Source organism: Aquarana catesbeiana, linkage group LG09 (assembly GCF_042186555.1).
Source record: "Aquarana catesbeiana isolate 2022-GZ linkage group LG09, ASM4218655v1, whole genome shotgun sequence".
In the NCBI taxonomy this organism is placed as follows: Eukaryota; Metazoa; Chordata; class Amphibia; order Anura; family Ranidae; genus Aquarana; species Aquarana catesbeiana.
Genome location: NC_133332.1, coordinates 306,315,093 through 306,332,938, shown reverse-complemented (window position 1 = coordinate 306,332,938; position 17,846 = coordinate 306,315,093). Strand labels below are relative to the sequence as shown.

General features: G+C 42.9%; 1 protein-coding gene across 1 annotated transcript in view; it reads right to left on the bottom strand.

Moving 5' to 3' along the window:
• The window catches only part of LOC141108700 (rho GTPase-activating protein 20-like), a 94,105-nt gene extending 81,119 nt beyond the window's left edge, over positions 1–12,986 (bottom strand). The window contains exon 1 of the mRNA XM_073600569.1: positions 12,530–12,986. Coding sequence (XP_073456670.1) covers positions 12,530–12,598 — 69 coding nt within the window. The 5' untranslated portion in view covers positions 12,599–12,986. The remainder of the gene's footprint in view (positions 1–12,529) is intronic.
• Positions 12,987–17,846: the final 4,860 nt, after the last annotated feature.

Here is a 17,846-nt window from a genome sequence, read left to right as displayed (position 1 = left end):
CAAGTCAGTGCTGAGAAGGAGGAGTGAGGGGAGCTGAGCTGCTGAGTAGACATGAAGTGGCTGCAAAAGATCTGCAGCACTTTTTATTTTTAAAGTTTGGATTTTTTATGATAAAGAGAGCACAGAGCTAATGACGTACCTACCCTGTAAGGATCCACATCTAGTTTAATACATACATGAAGGCCAGTGCTTGCTTGCATAAAAAAAGCTAGAAAGGCTTCAATATACATATCTGGAGCTTTATATTCCTATTACATCAATAGGATCTAGAGATGTGTGTTCTAGATACACTCACCGACCACCTTTTTAGGTACACCTGTTCAATTGCTTGGTAACACAAATTGCTAATCAGCCAATCACATGGCAGCAACTCAATGCATCTAGACATGGTGAAGACGACTTGCCGAAGTTCAAACAGAGCATCAGAATGGGGAAGAAGGGGGATTTAAGTGACTTTGAACGTGGCATCGTTGTTGGTGCCAGAAGGGTTGGTCTGAGTATTTCAAAAACTGCTGATCTGCTGGGCTTTTCACACACAACCTTCTCTCAGATTTACAGAGAATGGTCCAAAAAAGAGAAAATATCCAGTGAGCAGCGGATGTGTGGAGGAAAATGCCTTGTTGATGTCAGAGGAGAATGGGCAGACTGGTTCCAGATGATAGAAAGGCAACAGAAACTCAAATAACCTCTCATTACATCCAAGGTATGCAGAATACCATCTCTGAACGCTCAACACATCCAACCTTGAGAAGCAGATGGCCTACAGCGGCAGAAGACCACACCGGGTGTGATGTCACTTCTGTCAGCTAAGAACAGGAAACTGAGACTACAATTGGCACAGGATCGCCAAAATTGGACAATAGAAGATTGGAAAAACGTTGCCTGGTCTGATGAGTCTCGATTTCAGCTGCGACATTCAGATGGTGGGGTCAGAATTTGGTGTAAACAACATGAAAGCATGGATCCATCCTGTCTTGTATCACCGGTTCAGGCTGGTGGTGGGGGTGTAATGGTGTGGGGGATATTTTCTTGGCACACTTTGGGCCCCTTAGTACCAATTGAGCATGGTTTAAACACCATGGCCTACCTGAGTATTGTCACTGACCATGTCCATCCCTTTATGACTGCAGTGTCCCCATCTTCTGATGGCTCCTTCCAGCAGGATAATGCACCATGTCACAAAGCTCCAATCATCTCACCACTGGACAATGAGGTCACTGTACTCCAATGTCCTCCACACTCACCACATCTCATCCAATAGAGCGCCTTTGGGCAGTGGCGGCTGGTGCTCAAAATTTTTTGGGGGGGAGCAAACAAACGAAAAAATTATGAAAAATACTGAAAAAAACCCATCAAATGCAGCCACTGTGCCCGTCAAATGTCGCCACTGTGCCCAACAAATGTCGCCACTGTGCCCGTCAAATGTCGCCACTGTGCCCAACAAATGTCGCCACTGTGCCCGTCAAATGTCGCCACTGTGCCCAACAAATGTCGCCACTATACTGGTCAAATGTTGCCACTGTGCACGTCAAATGCCGCCATTGCGCCCGTCAAATGCCGCCACTGTGCCTGTCACATGGCGCCACTGTGCCCGTCAGATGCAGCCACTGTGTCTGTCAAATGCAGCCACTGTGACCCCTCCACCCGCCCACCCGCTCGCTGTCTGCCCGGCCCTTAACCCATCTTGGTGGCGGACCAGGCAGCGGGTGATATGGGACGGTAGGAGGAGCAGCGGGTCAGTCGGCGGCTCCTGTGTCCTCCATTTGTCTCTTCATGTCTCCTTCTTGCTAGGCGTCCAATCGGAGCGCCTGTGCCTTCAGCCAATAAGGTGACGGGTATTAGACCCGAGCCTCCCGATTGGCTGAGAGGCGGTTTAGTGTTAGAAAAGCGAATATTCATTTGTATTTCTAAGACACCTGGGTGGACTCCAAGCGCAATACTCTGCGCTCCGAGTTCACCTTTTTTGAAGCCTATTAGAACCTATGGCTCTAATCAAGTGATTAAAAAAAAACACCCCCCCCCGGCGCTGTAATTTAGGCGCCCGAAAAGGGGCCGGACGCCTGAATAGGGGGGTGGCTACAGCGGCCATGGATAGATTCATGCTTTGCATGAATCTATCCATTGTACACAGAGGGGGCAGCATGACAGAGGGGGCGGCCAGGCAGCCGCCACTGCCTTTGGGATGTGGTGGAATGGGAGATTGGCATCATGGATGTGCAGCCGACAAATCTGCAGCAACTGTGTGATGCCATCATGTCACTATGGAGCAAAATCTCTGAGGAACGTTTCCAACACCTTGTTGTATCTATTCCACCAAGAATGAAGGCAAAAGGGGGTCAAACCCGCTACTAGAGAGGTGTACCTAATAAAGTGGCCGGTGACTGTATGTCCTTATGTGTTCCTCTAAAACAAATATGCCCAGTGTAGTATCCATGGCCTGTTCTATACAGACAAGCATTCATTCTGTTGATACCATGAAATCGATTTTCAGGGCAGGAATGCTAATAAATTTTTCATCCTTCACGCTTCTCAAGTGCCCGGCGTATCTATAGATGAACTACTGCGGTAAAATAAATTCATTTCAAGAGACTAAAATAATTTTAGTGTATTTTTTACGAAACACATATGGGTTTGATAAAAATATGCACTAATATCGTGTGACATAAAAAATACAAAAAATGCAAATGCCACCATTTTATTCTCCATGGCCTCTGCTTTCAGAAAATACACCATGTTTTGGGGTTTTAACTAATCTGCAGGCCTCAAATGATGTGAATTTGGTTAATGTGTGTCAGTGGGCACCGGGTTACAAAAGATTCTTGTATCCTACAAACAGCGTTCAGGTACTTCCTGGTAAAGGGTGACAACACTCTGTCTCCGTCTCCCAATGGAGCTCTTGTGTTGTCACCCTTTCAATGGAAAAAACAAGTGGTGACTTCAACACACACTAAAGGAGGTTCACCATTCATCATCTGGAAACCCGCACTGAGAAATGCCAGCCCGCCATCGCTGTACTGCATGGAGAAAAGGGAAGGAAAGGAAGAGAAAGGGAAGAGGAAGGGAGGGAAGGAGAAGGAAAGGAAGGGAAAGGAAGGAGGGGAAGGGAAAGGAAAAGTAAAGAGAAGAGGAAGAAAGGGAAGGAAGGTAAGTGGAAGAAAAGGAGGAAAGGGGAAGGGTGGGAAGGAGAAGAGAAAGAAAAGCAAAAAGGGAGAGGAGAAGGAGAAGGAAAAGGGGAAAGGAGAAGAGAAGGTAAGGGAAGGGGGAAAGGAGAGAGGAAAGGAAAAGGGGGAAGGAAAAATGGAAGGGAAAAGGGGAAGGGAGAAGGGAAAGGAGAAGAAGGAACAGGGGAAAGGAGAAGAGAAGGTAAGGAAAGGGGGAAAGGAAAGGGGGAAAGGAGAAGGGGAAAGGAGAAGGGAAAGGAGAAGGAAAAGGGGAAAGGAGAAGGAAAAGGGGAAAGGAGAAGGGAAAGGAGAAGAAGGAAAAGGGAAAAGGAGAAGGGAAGGTAAGGAAAGGGGGAAAGGAAAGGGGGAAAGGGAAAGGAAAGGTGAAGGAGAAAGGAGAAGGGGAAAGGAGAAGAGGAAATGAGAAGGGAAAAGGACAAGGGAAATGAGAAGGAGAAAGGAGAAGGGGAAAGGAGAAGAGGAAAGGAAAGGGGTAAAGGAGAAGGGAAAGGAGACAGGAAAAGGGGAAAGGAGAAAAAGAAGGGAAAGGGAAAAGGAGAAAGGAAAAAGGGGAAAGGAAAGAGGAAGTGGGAAAGGAAAAAGGGGAAAGGAAAGGGGAAGTGGGAAAGGAAAAAGAAAGGGAAAGGGAAAGGAGAAGGGAAAGGAAATGGAAAGGAGAAGGAAAAGAAGAAGGGAAAGGAAAAGGGGAAAGAAAAATCAAAGGAGAAGGGAAACGAAAAAGGGGAAAGGAGAAAAGAGAGGAAAAAGGGGAAAAGAGAATGGAAAGGAAAGGGAAAAGGGAAAAGAATGGAAAGGGGAAGAAAGTGAAAGGGAAGGAAGGAAGGGAGGGAGGGAGGGAGGAAGGAAGGAAGGAAGGAAGGAAGGAAGGAAGGAAGGAAGGAAGGAAGGAAGGAAGGAAGGAAGGAAGGAAGGAAGGAAGGAAGGAAGGAAGGAAGGAAAGGAAAGGAAAGGAAAGGAAAGGAAAGGAAAGGAAAGGAAAGGAAAGGAAAGGAAAGGAAAGGAAAGGGGTGTATTGATAAAAATGAAGTCTATAGCTGCCTGTAAATTTGTTCTGTGTGATTGGGGCAAAATCAAATGGTCTCAGGTTATATTCTCTGCAGATCGAATGTTATTCATTGAACAAAAACATGTGTGAATAGGGGGAAAAAATACCATGTTTTGGCCTCTAGGGTCATTGGAAATAAATATGCTCCTCAGCTCCATCTAATGGCCAAAATGTAGTATTTTTTCCCACTCATTTTTTCAATGAATAACGTTCAATCTGCACAGAATATAACCTGAGATCAATTCATTGTACCTTATTCGCACAGAATAAATCTACTTACAGATTCGCTGGATGAGTAGCCATGTGGATTTTTTTACAATATCACCACAGTTTATATAAACTTTCATTCTGAATGGCTGCAGTTGCTGGTTTGTTGTTGACTCTGCTGCTTTTTTTGATGAGATTTTTATTCTTTTTATAATAAAAACATGTTGGCAGAAACTATGGCAAAGTACAAAGTGAAGCTGCGCCTTCAGGAATGCGAATGATGTCACTAGCGTTCCAGTGACTGAGAATGGCGACATACTGACGTCATCTCGGTGGCAGACGGAATGAAATATGTTAAAAATGAATCTCGATTGAAGCCAAGAGTACAGTTTTACTTTTGCGTGAAATAAAATAAATATGCTATAAAATTGCAGGGGCCAGGCACACCCTTGGATTTTGTCAATGTGCCAAAATGGCAGGAGACAGACTGGCCTGATATGTGCAATGTAAACTCGGTAGGGATAAGCGAAGCGATTCTGGCGAGTTTTGCTGAAGCACAAAATCTCAGTTTTGCAGTTTTTTTGCTTCTTAGGCAAAATTTGATTAAAAAAAAAAAACAAAACAAAAACAAACGAAAAATAAATTATTCTTGGGTTACAGTTATTAATTTTTTTTTTTTTTTTACTGGGGTATTTAGGTTATTTTCCTTTTTTACTTTATTTTTTTACTTTTTTTGCATTTCAGTTTTTTCCTTTTTTTTAATGTACTGGATCATTAGTTGTATTCTGTCTCTTAATTTTTTTATTGAGCTTACTTAAATTTCTGGAAAAACAAAAAACACTAAACAAGGGGCATTTTTGGAACAAGAACAGGTTCAGGCTAGATAAAGAAAACCCTGCAAACCTCAGCCCACTGCACCTATAAAAAAAAAACAATACTTGTATATCACCTTCGTCTTGAACTCCAATGCATTTAGAGGGAGTGGCTATTTATTTATTAATTTATGCGTTTTGGAGAGGGTTCATTTTTCTTATTTTATTTCTTGTGTATCCATCTATCTATTAAAAATATAATATAATACACAGTATACTATATATACAATATATCTTATTTTATTTCTTGTATATCCGTCTATTAAAAATATAATATATTGTATATATAGTATACTGTATATTATATTATATTTTTAAAAGATGGATATACAAGAAATAAAATAAGATATATTGTATATATAGTATACTGTATATTATATCCTATTTTATTTCTTGTGTATCCATCTATCTATTAAAAATATAATATAATATACAGTAAACTATATATACAATATATCTTATTTTATTTCTTGTATATCTATTAAAAATATAATATATTGTATGTATAGTATACTGTATATTATATTACATTTTTAATAGATGGATATACAAGAAATAAAAAAAGATATATTGTATATATATAGTATACTGAATATTATATTTTATTTTATTTCTTGTATATCCATCCATTAAAAATATAATAAAATATACAGTATACTATATATATATATACCTGACATACTATATTACCAAAAGTATTGGGACGCCTGCCTTTACACCCACATGAACTTTGATGACATCCCAGTCTTAGTCCGTAGGGTTCAATATTGAGTTGGCCCACCCTTTGCAGCTATAACAGCTTCAACTCTTCTGGGAAGGCCGTCCACAAGGTTTAGGAGGGTGTCTATGGGAATGCTTGACCATTCTTCCAGAAGAGCATTTGTGAGGTAAGGCACTGATGTTGGACAAGAAGGCCTGACTCAGTCTCCATTCTAATTTCATCCCAAAGGTGTTCTATTGGGTTGAGGTCAGGACTAAGACTGGGATGCCATTAAAGTTCACGTGCGTGAAAAGGCAGGCGTCCCAATTCTTTTGGTAAAATAGTGTGTTATATATGTACCGGTATGTATGTGTGTGTATATATATATATATATATATATATATATATATATATATATATATATTTTTTTTTTTTTTTTTTTATTATTATTTTTTTTTCTTCTTTCATTTTTTGTCTATTGTGTTGTACCATCACTTTGAATTTTTTAATTTGACTCAAATTTCTGAACATTAGGGACCTTTTTTTTTTTTTTTTTAACAAGAACAGATCCAGGCTAAATGAAGGGAACCCCATAACCCTCAGCCAATTGCAACCGTAAAAAAAACGCTTCTATACCACCTTCGTCTTGGACTCCAATGAATTTTGACACAGTGGAGAAATGTTGAGGATATCTCTTTAAGTGGACTGATTTTTTTTCTAAAGTGGAAATGCTTAGGTGAATCTTTTTTCTTTTTTTTTTTTTTAGAGAGTGTAGTTATGGAGTTTAATTTTTGTAGGGTGCATATTTAAGTTATTTTTTTTTGTATTCTGCTTTTCTTTGTCTATACTTGATTGCTGTTTGGCACCTTTGCTTTGAAAATTTTTGTTTTACTTATTTTAGGTATCCCTATAGTGCTGATAATCTAAGCAGGGCTTTCCATACATGGTACATTCAGATCAGTCTCTACCCAGAGAACTTACAGTCAAAATGCTCGTACACACAATCAGAAAACCGTATGATGATCGGATCGTTAGTACACAGCTTTCGAGAGCCGATCATGACAGTTCATCCAATAGTATCCAAAAGGCACAAACACGAACATTTTTCCCGTACAATACCAGATCGTATAATTTTAGTCTAATCAGTACAGTTGTTGACCGAAAATACAATACAAACACAACTACAACACATCACTTCCTAATTTTTATTCTGTCATACGAGAATTTTCGTAACTTTTATTTTCGATATGAGACTAGCATGAAAAAAAAACAGAAAAAAAAAAACAAAAACAAAAAACCAGAAGATCATTCTTCTGATAATTTGTGTTTACGAGGCAAAAGGTTCCCAACTTACCTACAAGGACCAATTAGCTTACTGGTAGGTCTTTAGAGCCTGGGAAGAAGCCCAGCCTGCTGCCCCCCTGAAAACCACCTTCACCTTGAACTCAAATGCACTTTTCCAAATCCTGAAATGGTGATGAAATCTCCAGACTGTCATCAAGATGAGCTTTCACTTAGGGTAGCATTGTGGCTTGGTGGTTAGCACTTCTGTCTTGTAGCACTAGGGCAGGGGTCTCCAAACTTTTCAAACAAAGGGCCAGTCTACTGTCCTTCAGACTTTAGGAGGGCCGGATTGTGGCCAGTGGGGGTAGAAAATGTTCTGGGCCCAGCATCAATGAGAATAAATATGGCCTCAGGGTTGGTGGTCAGCAGGAGGGGTAGTGCCCCATTATTGGTATTAGTAGGAGGAGTAGTGCCCCATTATTTGTATTAGGAGTAGTGCCCAATTATTGGTATTAGCAGGAGGAGTAGTATTCCATCATTGGTATCAGTGGAAGAAATGGTGCCCCATTGCTGGTATCAGTGGGAGTATTAGTGCCCCAAGGGCCGGATAAAGGCTAGCAATGGGCCACATCTGTCCCTTGGGCCGCAGTTTGGAGACCCCTGCACTAGGGTATTGGTTCTAATCCTGGTAGGTCTATAGCAGCCTTTCTCAATCTTTTTACCCAGAGGAACCCTTACATTAAAATTCATGTCTCAAGGAACCCCTGCTAAGATTAGTCTATTAGTGGACATTAGGAAAACACCCCTTACATTGGTGGCCAGTGGGAAGAAAGTCCACTTACAGTGGTGGTTAGAGTGCACACTAAATCCGCGTACACACGAGCGGAATGTCCGACAGAAAAAGTCAGACGGAATCTTTTCATCGTCTATTCAGATCGTGTGTAGGCCTCATCGGACTTTTTTTTCCGAATATTCTGACGGACCTAGAAATAGAACATGTTCTAAATATTTCCGACGGAACAAATTCCTACCGTCTGTATGCTGTTCCGACGGACCAAAAACGACGCATGCTCTCAAGCAAGTACGAGACGGAAGCTATTGGCTACCGGGTATTGAACTTCCTTTTTCTTGTCCCGTCGTACATGTTGCACGTCACCTCGTTCTGGACGGTCGGACTTTGGTCGGACTTTGGTTTGACCGTGTGTAGGCAAGACTGCTTGAATGGAATTCCGTCGGAGTTCCGTCGGAAAAACCTTCGGAGTTTATTCCGACGGCAAAACCGGTATTGTGTACGCGGCATTACAGACAGCTTTGAAGATCAGTGGTGTCATGCTACTGGCTCTGCCAAGTGGTGATGGACCTGGATCTATGAAGGCACCTTCACACGGGAGGTCAATTATCCACAGCTCAAGGAACCCCAAGCAACTTGTTGAGGAACCCTAGGGTTCCATGGAACCTTTTTTGAGAATAGCTGGTCTATAGCCTGCATGGAGTTTCAAGGTTCTCCCTATGTTTGATGAGGATGCTGGTGGCCAAATACATGTTTTTTTTTTTTTAATGATGTGTTCCCTTTAAAGAACCCAGACACTAAAGAGATGATGTGTACAAATGTTCATGGGTTTATATTTAGTGCCGCTTAATTGCTGTAGTCAGCCAACACACAGCCCTATGACTACTCCATGCCTGATAAGCATACTTCCCTGAATTAGCAGCAAACATTCATTTTTTTTTTTTTTTTTTTTTTAGGAATTCAATCAAATTAATGACAGTCTGTGCCTCAGTGGCTGAAATGAACAGTTAATCACTTCAGCCCCGGAAGATTTGGCTGCTCAATGACCAGGCCATTTTTTGCGATATGGCACTGTGTCGATTCAACTGACAATTGCGTGGTCCTGCAACGTTGCACCCAAACAAAATTTACCTCCTTTTTTCCCCACAAATAGAGCTTTCTTTTGGTGTTATTTGATCACCTTTGCGCTTTTTACTTTTTGCGCTATAAACAAAAGAAGAGCGACAATTTTGAAAAAAAACACAATATCTTTTACTTTTTCCTATAATAAAATATCCCACATTTAAAAAAATAATAATAATAATTTTTCCTCAGTTTAGGCTGATATGTATTCTTCTACATATTTTTGGTAAAAAAAAAAATTGCAATAAGTGTATATTGATGGTTTGCGCAAAATTTTTAGCGTCTACAAAATAGGGGATAAATTTTTGGCATTTTTAAAATGTATTTATTTTTTACTAGTAATGGCGGCAATCTGCAATTTTTAACAGGACTGCGATATTGCGGCGGACAAATTGGACACTTTTGACACATTTTAGGGACTATTGACAATTATACAGCGATCAGTGCTATACAAATGCACTGATTACTGTATAAATGTCACTGGCAGGGAAGGGGTTAACACTAGGGGGCGATCAAGGTGTGTTTTAACTGTAGGGGGGATGGGACTGTCTAGGAGGAGAGAGAGATCTGTGTTCATACTTATTGGGACACACGATCTGTCTCCTCTCCCCTAAGAGAACCAGGATTTGTGTGTTTACACACACAGATCCCGATTCTCGCTCTGTCACGAGCGCACAGCGGGTGCCCAACGGTCATTGCGTCGCATCTGCTCCGGGTGCACGCGCGGGCCTCCGGTGGCGCGCGTGCGCCGATAGTGGTCAAAAGGCGAAAGTAACGCTATTTATCCCATTACGACCGCAGTAAAACTGCAGTGGCTGGTCGGCAACCAGTTAAAAACAGCCAGATATATTCCAAGTGCATCATAACACAAGGCGTGCAAAGTCTTACAGTTTGTTTTCTTTAGAAAGCAGCCACAGCCCAGGTAAAAAATGCTGTCTCCTGCCAGCGCGCTGCAGAAAAGGACAGTTGCTGTCTGTGGGAGAGCAGTGGTCTCTCTGCAGAGGCCCAACGTGTCCCATGCTGAGTCAGACCTATAGATCTCCAAGGCGCCCCCTGCTGAGTCAGAATTGGAGCTTGCCAATCGGCATGAGATTTACTAAATGTCATGCCCAATGCTGATTGGAGAGCTCAAGTTCTGACTCAGCAGGGGGCGTTTTGCACATCTGCGGAAAAGCCAATGCTTCCGTGCAGAGAGCAAGGGTCCCTTCTCTTGCCTTACGACCCCTTTAAAAGGCCGCTGGGAGGGGATTAATTGAAAGTTAAAATGGGCATTGGGGACAAGGGGTCACCCTTACAGGCTTACAAAGCAAGTAGGAGCATGGGAAAAAGTACTACATACGTCTCTTGGGGGAGAGAACACTGAAAAGAAATTGAAGTGAGAGTCTCCCTTACATCAGGCTCCCCATCAGAGCCCCCCTCACGTCAGGATCTACACCAGAGTCCCCCCTTACAACAGGGTTCCCATCAAAGCCCCCCTTTCATCAGAATCCCTGGTTACATAAGGGGAGACCATAGGCAGCTTATGTGCCCCATCAGAGTCTCCCTTATATCAGGGTTCCCACCAGAGTCTTCCTCACATCAGGGTCTCCATCAGAGTCCCTGTTGCATCAGGATCCCCACTGGAGTCCTCACCAAATTCTCCTCACATCAGGGTCTAAACCAGAGTCCCCCTCACATCAGGGTCCCCATGGGAGTCCCTCTTACATCAGGGTAACCACCAGAGTCCCCCTCACATCAGGGTCCCCATCAGAGTCCCCCTTACATAACGGTGCCCACCAGAGTCCCCCTCACATCAGTGTCCCTATCAGAGTCCTCCTTATATAAAGGGTCCCTGTCAGTGTCCCCCTCACATTGGGGTCCCCATCAGAGTCTCTCTTACATCAGGGTCTCTACCAGAGTCCCTGTTGCATTAGGGTCCCCATCAGAGTCCCCCTTACATCATGGTCCCCACGAAAGTCCCCCTCACATCAGGGTCTTTATCAGAGTCCTTGTTGCATCAGGATATCAATCAGAGTCCCCCTTACATGAGGGTCCCTATCAAAGTCCCCCTTACATGAGGGTCCCCATCAGAGTCCCCCTTACATGAGGGTCCCCATCAGAGTGCCCCTTACATGAGGGTCCCTGTTAGTGTCCTCCTCACATCAGGGTCCCCATCAGAGTCTCCCTTACATCAGGGTCTCTGCCAGAGTCCCTGTTGCACCAGGGTCCCCATCAGAGTCTCCCTTACCCCAGGGTCCCCACGAGAGTCCCCCTCACATCAGGGTCTCCATTAGAGTCCCCAATGCATCAGGATCCCCATCAGAGTCCCCCTTATATCAGGGTCCACACCAGAGTCCTCCTCACATCAGGGTCTCCATCAGAGTCCATGTTACATCAGTGTCCCCAACAAAGCCCCTTACATCAGGGTCCCCACCAAAGTCCCCCTTACATCAGAGTCTCCAAAGTCCCCCCTTATATCAGGGTTCCCCACCAGAGTCCCATCAGAGTCCTCCTCACATCAGGATCCCCATCAGAGTCCCCCTTACATTAGGGTCCACACCAGAGTCCCCCACTTATACCAGGGTCCCCATCAAAGCCCCCCCTTTCATCAGAATCCCCGGTTACATAGGAGGAGACCATAGGCAGCTTATATGCAATCTGTGCACCCTAAACCCCCGAAGACACGATCAGAAATTGGTACAAAAAAACACAGCTTTCGAAGCGATTGTACAATAATCCAATTGTTAGTACACAGCTTTCTTCCGAAATTATCCGAAGGCACAAACAACGTTTTTTCTTGTATAATACCAGATCGTACGATTTTCATTTAATCAGCACAGTTTTTTTCCGAAAATACAATACAAATACAATACAACACATTACATAACTTCCCAATTTTTATTCTGTCATATGAGACTTTTCTTACTTTAGTAACCTCTTCATTTTCGATATGAGACTAACATGCAAAAAAAACCCGTATGATCATTCCTCCGATAATCTCATTGTGTGTGCTAGGCTTAAGGATAAGCCTCTATCCCTAGCTGCAGGCTAGATAAAATATTTCAATTGGCCAGGAATATCCCGCCAGCCATAGTTTGGAGACCCCTCTAACGCAACAAATAAAACTAATCAAGTTTAGCGCATAATGGATACTTCAAGAGCCTGCTCACGCCACATTGGATGCTATTAGAATTACAACCACTTCTAATGAAACAGTTCTGCCGCACATGGAAAGGTGGAGTCCTTCCTTAATCCACAGTCAGGTCCTCGCAAAAGATAATGCTTAGAGCTTCCAAACCCAACACAAGTCCTCTTAAGAAGCACAAATAAGCCTGGCGGGGTACGAACCTTGCCTCCTTCCTGAATCCACGATCCCAGGTCCTTGCTAGGCGCCTTCTGCTGGGGAGTCATCTTCATCCTACGCCCCCCGCTGTTCCAACCATGACACCTTCACATCCAGGGGACACGGGAGGGAGAAGTCCCAGGCTGGAGGTCCTGGAGAAGAACCTCTCTAGGTCATGGAGGGAGAAGTCCCAGGCTGGAGGTCCTGGAGAAGAACCTCTCTAGGTCATGGAGGGAGAAGTCCCAGGCTGGAGGTCCTGGAGGAGAACCTCTCTAGGTCATGGCAGGATGCAGGAATGGCAGGCACTTCTGAGAGTTAACATTGACTTCTGTCTGCCTGTTCCCCTAAGCTGAGGGAATGCAGGGAGAGAGTGCTCCACCTCGCAGGCTGACTAAATAAGGACATTCATATAGTAGGCAGAGCTGCTCCTGTCTGCTCACAGCTACAACCTCTCTCAGCTGGAAACAGACAGCAGGCTACAAATACCACAATCACACCCTCCGCCAGCTGGGCAGCACAGCACCAGCTCTGTCTATGGCACTCGCTGCATATAGGGGGCCCCTGACATCAAGGGCCACATATAATATCCAGTGAATATAATGCTACAGAGACTACAGACATCACACAGGGGATGATCAGAGACTGCAGACATACTACAGGAGATGGTTAGAGACTGCAGATATGTTACAGGAGATGGTCAGAGACTGCAGACATGATACAGGAGATAGTCAGAGACTGCAGACATGGTAGAGGAGATGGTCAGAGACTGCAGACATGGTAGAGGAGATGGTTAGAGACTGCAGACATGGTAGAGGAGATAGTCAGAGACTGCAGACATGGTAGAGGAGATGTTTAGAGACTGCAGACATGGTAGAGGAGATGGTTAGAGACTGCAGACAGAAGATGGTCAGAGACTGCAGACTACTACAGGAGATGGTCAGAGACTGCAGACATTTCACAGGAGATGGTCAGAGAGTGCAGACATGATACAGGAGATGGTCAGAGACTGCAGACATGATACAAGAGATGGTCAGAGACTGCAGACATGATACAAGAGATGGTCAGGGACTGCAGACATGATACAAGAGATGGTCAGAGACTGCAGACATTTCACAGGAGATGATCAGAAACTGCAGACCATCTCCTCCTCTTAGTAACCTGCTTTTAATTGGAGAAAACAAAATGCAAGCGCCTTCAAGACCCCCCCTCCCCCCGCCGCTTTATTTGTATCCTATAGAGACCCCTAAAAATGACTGGTGCGACAATGTATATTTTTCTCAGCCAGATCCATTATAAAAGTATAAGCAGAGAAAAGGGATGAACAGCACAAAAATAGTTACAATGTATAAGAAATAAAAGGAGCTCCGAGGGCCACACAAGAAGTGTCAAAGGTTGGGTATCGGGGGTCTATAAGGGAGAAATTACTTTAAAAAATGAATTGTGTGAAAGCCTCAAGCATTCGAACATCCCGGCATTGTGTCTTATCTGCTTAATTCCTATGATCGTCAGCTCCATCTAGTGGCCATAATGCAGTAATTTTCACAGTTGAGATATTTCAGGAAAATAATGCATTATGGCCACTAGATGGAGCTGATGTTCATTTCATTTTAATGAATTTAAATGTAATTTTTTTCCTGAAATGTCATGACAGTATTTGCATGGATTTTGCATTGTCTCCCTGTGTTTGCACAGGTTTCCTCCCCTAACAGAAAACCAACGCAGCTGCACAGTAGCACTTCTCTAGACCTGTATTCCCAGTGTAATTCTCAGTATCTGTTCTTATTCTGTATGTATGGACTCTGCACAGTACTACTTCTCTTGTCCTGTATTCTGGGTGTAATTCTCAGTATTTGTTCTTGTTCTGTATTTATGGAGTCTGCACAGTACTCAGTAATTCTCAGTATCTGTTCTCATTCTGTATGTATGGAGTCTGCACAGTGCAACTTCTCTTGTCCTGTATGTCGGGTGTAAATCTCGGTACCTGTTCTTATTCTGTATTTATGGAGTCTGCACAGTACTACTTCTCTTGTCCTGTATGCCGGGTGTAATTCTCAGTATTTGTTCTTGTTCTGTATGTATGGACTCTGCACAGTACCACTTCTCTTGTCCTGTATGCTGGGTGTAATTCTCATTATCTGTTCTTATTCTGTATGTATGGACTCTGCTCAGTACTACTTCTTTAGTCCTGTATTCCGGGTGTAATTCTCAGTATCTGTTCTTATTCTGTATGTATGGACTCTGCACAGTACTACTTCTCCTGTCCTGTATTCTGGGTGTAATTCTCGGTATCTGTTCTTATTCTGTATGTATGGACTCTGCACAGTCCTATTTCTCTTGTCCTGTATGCTCATTCAGTGTACTACTACTGAAGGGAAGGCTGGAGGTCTGATTTTGAGAAGACGGGTCCACTTTCTGCTCTGTACAATATGTAGAAACAATTACAGGGAAAAGCACAGCGTTCGGTGAAATATCACTAATCTAATACATTTTATGTGTTTTCCACTCCGAATCCCGGCTGATCCCAGCTCCACTGTCCTGGTAATGGCACAAGCCGTGAAGGGACCACACCCCGTCATCGGGGCCAATGCCTGGAAGGGAGCCAACGCTTAACTCTTCATGATTTACAGTATTCAGTACTAACTATGCTGGGAGAACTTTACATCTCTCTTCAAGATCTTTGATGTCTCTTTCAGTTCAGAGATCACGCCCATAGGGTCCCTGGGACATATAAGAAACATAAATATACAGTATATATAAATACACTGTATTACCAAAAGTATTGGGACGTCTGCCTTTACACGCACATGAACTTTAATAACATCCCAGTCTTAGTCCGGAGGGTTCAATATTAAGTTGGCCCACCCTTTGCAGCTATAACAGCTTCAACTCTTCTGGGAAGGCCGTCCACAAGGTTTAGGAGTGTGTCTATGGGAATGTTTGACCATTCTTCCAGAAGCACATTTGTGAGGTCAGGCAATGATGTTGGATGAGAAGGCCTGGCTCACAGTCTCCGCTCTAATTCATCCCAAAGATGTTCTATCGGGTTGAGGTCAGGGCTCTGTGCAGGCTAGTCAAGTTCCTCCACTCAAAACACGCTCATCCTTGTCTTTATGGGCCTCGCTTTGTGCACTGGTCATGTTGGAACAGGAAGGGGCCATCCCCAAACTGTTCCCACAAAGTTGGGAGCATGAAATTGTCCAAAATGTCTTGGTATGCTGAAGCCTTAAGAGTTCCCTTCACTGGAGCTAAGGGGCCAAACCCAACCCCTGAAATACAACTCCACACCATAATCCCCCCTCCACCAAATGATTTGGACCTGTGCACAAAAACGGTCCATAAAGACATGGATGAGCGGGTTGGGGGTGGAGGAACTTGACTGACCTGCACAGAGTCCTGATCTCAACCCAATAGAACACCTTTGGGATGAAGGATGAATTAGAGTGGAGATTGCGAGCCAGGCCTTCTCATCCAACATCAGTGCCTGACCTCACAAATGCGCTTTAGGAAGAATGGTCAAATGATTTATATTATATACACACACATATATATATATATATATATATATATATATATATATACATACATATATAGCAATAACTCTCGGTGGAGCTGCTGGTTTATTATTGGGCCTGTCCTCTCTTCTTTTCACCCCTCTTAAGTTGTTCAATCCCCTTGACACAGCTGTAGTGCAGTGTTGTAATGATATTAGCACCAACTTTAACCCACAATATAACTTATATTTATATTTACCTCTACCTGGGTGATTGTAGCTCCACCTGCAGGAGAAATAACAACACTGCACACAAACTTCTGTAATAACCAAAATAACTTCTTTCTTTGAGTAAATGATATATTTTATATAGAAAGTTATCACAGTGACTACACACCAACGTAGTGTAACAGTATAGTAAATGGTTATAACAAGGGAGCTCCCCCTGCTCTAAACCGTAAAGTCGCTACTCTTTGTAACTAGATGCAGGGCCCTGCAATGAAAGAGATAGTCTTGATGTCTTCAATCTTCGCTAGCTAGAAATTTGTAATTGTAATCCACAGAGGGTTCTTCTTGGGTGTTGCGCAGTGTAAGGTAATACATTGAGACAATTATAATCCAGGAGATTGACTAAGTGTTCTTATACGAAGAAGACAAACATCTAATATCAGTTATTGAATACTGAAATCTATGCGAATGTAATGTTCTCCAACTTAATTTGTTCCGTGGGACTATCAGTCCCAGCAATACTCTGTAACCGTCCTAAGTGTGTGTAGTATTAAACAAAGTTTCGGGTGTTAACCCTCTCACCACACGGGATCCAGGCAGATGGATGTCTCAGTTTCAGCAGTTCTCAGTCAGTATGGAGCCACCACCACGCCGTCACACTGTTCACTAACGACCAGGAGTCCTCGGTTACCTCCCCCCACGGGTCTCCGGAACGATCACTTCTGCTGCTTCAGCACACTGTGATACGATGGCAGGATCCTTGCCGCTGCTCCGCTCCTTCACAAGGTAGGCCGCAACCCTGTGGGACACACACACACCCACAGAGTCCTGCTGGCAGGCCATGCGTCCCAGGAACAAGAGACTTAAGATGGCCGCTCCCAGCACTTTTATACCCTCCCACAAGCAGTTCAGTTCTTCTCTTGTCCAGGAGCATTGTGGGTAGGTCACAGTTAATGTTCAGAAGTAAACAATCAATCACTTCCATGTCACTTCTCTTAATCATGAAACATAAAAGTATTGTACCTTTTCAATTGTCCACTAGATGGCACTAGATCAACTTATATTCTTTTATAACATACAGATGACTAAAAACAAAAGTTGTCAGCGCTACACATACATACACACACATATATATATATATATATATATAAATATATATATATATATATATATATATATATATATATTTATATAAAAAAATAATGATTTGCATAAAACATAAAAATCTGTTTGGTATAAGAATATCACTTAACACAAATTAACTTCTTCCCTTCTCCCCATAACTATTATTTTCCTTATTTTTTGTTCAATTTTTCTAACCAAAAATAAATACTCAAATGTTTTTGTTCTACGCGTTTTGTACTGTTTTTTTTTTACAGCAGTGACATTGATGTTATGTGTATAAAAAAATTACTAAAGCGCTGATGTGGATAAGTGTAAAATAGTGAGAAATAATTAAATGATGCAAGCTGTAGCCAATCCAATAGTGCTGTAACACTGTAACTGAAAAACAAATATAAATATTGGTGCGCTCGATTCAACCTCCCACCCTAATAGATAACTAATTGGTACATATACCCATGATGATAAATAATAAGTGCTAT